Below are 3,486 nucleotides of genomic sequence, written 5' to 3' on the forward strand. Positions count from 1 at the left end.
AATAGTTATGCACGCTCCAGTTTACTGTTTTTTTCTCTTATTTCTTGTTTGTTTCACAATAAAAAAACAATTTACATCTTCAAAATGGTAGGCATGTTGTGTAAATCAAATGATACAAACCCCCCAAAAAGCTATTTTAATTCCAGGTTGTAAGGTAACAAAATAGGAAAAATGCCAAGGGGGTGAATACTTTCACAAGGCACTGTAGATGGCATTACAGGGCATTCAGAAGTTATTCAGACACCTTGACTTTTTTCCACATTTGGTTACATTAGTCTTTTTCTAAAATGGATTAAATAAAATGTAACCAGGAACTATAATTTAACCTAGGAACTAAAATATTTGTCTCCTTCTCGACGTTGCATGCAGTTCTCTCTCTCTCTCCCTTCCTCTAACCCACAGGTGTCAAACTCATTCCACGGGGGGCCGAGTGTCTGCGGGTTTTCGCTCCTCCCTTGTACTTGATTGATGAATTAACATCACTAATTAGTTAGGAACTCCCCACACCTGGTTGTCTAGGGCTTTATTGAAAGGAAAAACCAAAAAACCTGCAGACACTAGGCCCTCCGTGGAATGAGTTTGACACCCCTGCTCTAACCCCTCCCTCCTTCCCTCCCTCTAAACTCACCTATCTGGCAGAACCAGAAAGTCCATACCTCCCAAAAACGAACTTCTGTGGAAACGAAACTGATCTGAGTCTCTGTGTCGTCTGTCTGTGTGAGAGTGAACAACCGTCCAAATGGCTCAGCAGGGAGTTCTGCTGGACCAGGACCAGTTCTGTTGTTCTGTCTGTCTGGATCTACTGAAGGAGCCGGTCACTACTGCCTGTGGACACAATTACTGTAGAATCTGTATTGAGGGCTGCTGGGATCAGGATGTTCTGAAAGGGGTCTATAGCTGTCCTCAGTGCAGAGAGACCTTCACTCCAAGGCCTAATCTGAGGAAAAATAACATGTTGGCTGAGATGGTGGAGAAACTGAGGAAGACAGGACTCCAGGCTGCTCCTCCTCCTGCTCTGTGCTATGCTGGACCTGGAAATGTGGCGTGTGATTTCTGCACTGGGACCAGAAAGCAGAAAGCCCTCATGTCCTGTCTGGCATGTCTGGCCTCTTACTGTGAGACTCACCTCCAACCTCACTATGATTTTCCTGCTTTGAAGAAGCACAAGCTGGTCAAAGCCACCACACAACTACAGGAGAAGATCTGCTCTCATCATGACAAACTGCTGGAGGTTTACTGTCGTACTGATCAGCAGTGTATCTGTTATCAGTGTACAATGGATGAACATAAAGGCCATGATACAGTGTCAGCTGCAGCAGAGAGGACTGAGAAACACGTAAGACCAGAACAACTTGTTGGTTACTGTCAAATAAACAAAGAATTAAAGATACAGTAGGAACTAAGGCTGTTTGAATATGAGATCATTCAAATGAAATTGATCCAGTGCAGAACAAATTTGAACACAAACCTTGATTATATAGATATGTTAACCCAGATTCTTCAAATGTATCACCATTTTATAAAGTCTGTTAGGTAATGAACAGATGGAGTAAAAACTCAAACCAAGTTTTTTCACCCACTGGGTCATACAGCTGCAAAGACCATGTATGATTACACAAGAACATATATTTATAACTTCCTACTAGGCGGGATCAACTCCTTACACATCTAGACAGCCAATACATCTCTGTTGCTAGGCAGGAACTGATTTGGTTCCTCTCACTGGTGTAGTCATGGCCCTGTCTGATGCTTAAACCTTCGTGGGTGTGTATGTGTGTGAGATAGGACTGTAGTAGGAGGGTCGTTGTGGTGGCTTGACCTCGAGACGAATTACTCGCTCCTCCCTAGTTCTGCAGCTGGCCTGCCTTATCAGAGACTAACTAGACTGTTGAATTCCTGGCTCCTCCCTAGTTCTGCAGCTGGCCTGCCTTATCAGAGACTAACTAGACTGTTAAATTCCTGGCTCCACCCTAGTTCTGCAGTTGGCCTGCCTTATCAGCGACTAACTAGACTGTTGAATTCCTGGCTCCTCCCTAGTTCTGCAGCTGGCCTGCCTTATCAGAGACTAACTAGACTGTTGAATTCCTGACTCCTCCCTAGTTCTGCAGCTGGCCTGCCTTATCAGAGACTGAAACTAGTTGCCCTTTGTCTCCCTCTTTAGGAACATTGATATTCAACAATAACATGTTTGAACAGAATATTTCAGCACTTCCCCTTGTCTCTCTAGGTAACTTTCCATACACCCAGTTCCTATCCACCCGTCATTGACCCCAACATATACATTCCTTATACATGTAAAGTCATCAGTACGTTATAGTATGGTAACATGGATAAGTATATTTCTAGCTAGAATCCAACAAGTCAAACTTCGTTATCAAACACCATTATCATTAGTTATCAAACACCATTATCATTAGTTATCAAACACCATTATCATTAGTTATCAAACACCATTATCATTAGTTATCAAACACCATTATCATTAGTTATCAAACACCATTATCATTAGTTATCAAACACCATTATCATTAGTTATCAAACACCATTATCATTCGTGATCAAACATCATTATCATTAGTGATCAAACAGCCAATCAACTCCCTGATTTGTGTACTGTTAAAACTATAATCATTCACATGACAACATAATGATATCATTTCAGACAGACACTTCCTCAATATTTGTATCCCTATCTTCTATGGGTCCTATGTCACATGACTATACTATTGATCTACTGGACTAATAAAGCTTGATAGCTCATTGAAGAGTGATTCTCCACAGAGGCAGCTGGGGATGAGTCAGCAGAAGGTCCAGCAGAGATTCCAGGAGAGAGAGAAGGAGCTGAAGGAGCTCCAACAGGCTGTGGAGTCTTTCAAGGTGAGTATTGTTGACCAGAGGAGACACACCATTTAACTTCTCTCCTCCAATCAGAGAGAGGGAGAGGAAGGAAATGACTTAGTCAACAGTGGCCAGGAGTTGATATTGCTTACTTGATTTAAAACTATTGTTAGAAAACTAGCCATGTACATATGTGAATATTTTCATATTTTGTTTCTCATTCTTTTACCAATCCCACTGACCCCACTGTTGAGAACAGGCTGTCTGGACCCCTTTCAGAGAATAGACTGTTTAATGTAACTGACGGGATATGAACCCAGGTCTACCGTGGGAGAAACCAACATCTTGACCGTTACACCAAGAGGACATTCCCTATTGGACCGACACTGATTTAGAAGTAGCAGGCGGGGCTACCTCATCACATAATCATGAGTAACCATGACTGACTCATGTCCCCTATACATTAACATGGAGCTCTCTCTCTATTCAATTCAAAGGGCTTTATTGGCATGGGAAACATATTTACTATGCCAAAGAAGTGAAGTAGATAATAAACAATCATGAATGAACAGTAAACATTACACAACATTTATTTTCAAAAGAACAGACATTTCAAATGTTATGATTCAATTGGAAAACATAGTTTAA

The 3,486-nt window shown here is 41.6% G+C and overlaps 1 protein-coding gene across 1 annotated transcript; it reads left to right on the forward strand.

Moving 5' to 3' along the window:
* Positions 1-655: 655 nt before the first annotated feature.
* Positions 656-2,877, forward strand: LOC120040988 (E3 ubiquitin/ISG15 ligase TRIM25-like; the record flags this gene model as incomplete). The annotated part of the gene is made up of 2 exons (XM_038985955.1): positions 656-1,336; positions 2,782-2,877. Coding segments are annotated over exons 1-2 (693 nt in total), but the record flags the coding sequence as incomplete, so codon positions are not given.
* Between the last annotated feature and the right edge of the window lie 609 nt (positions 2,878-3,486).

The sequence above is a fragment of the Salvelinus namaycush genome, unplaced genomic scaffold, assembly GCF_016432855.1.
Source record: "Salvelinus namaycush isolate Seneca unplaced genomic scaffold, SaNama_1.0 Scaffold4, whole genome shotgun sequence".
Classification (NCBI taxonomy): domain Eukaryota; kingdom Metazoa; phylum Chordata; class Actinopteri; order Salmoniformes; family Salmonidae; genus Salvelinus; species Salvelinus namaycush.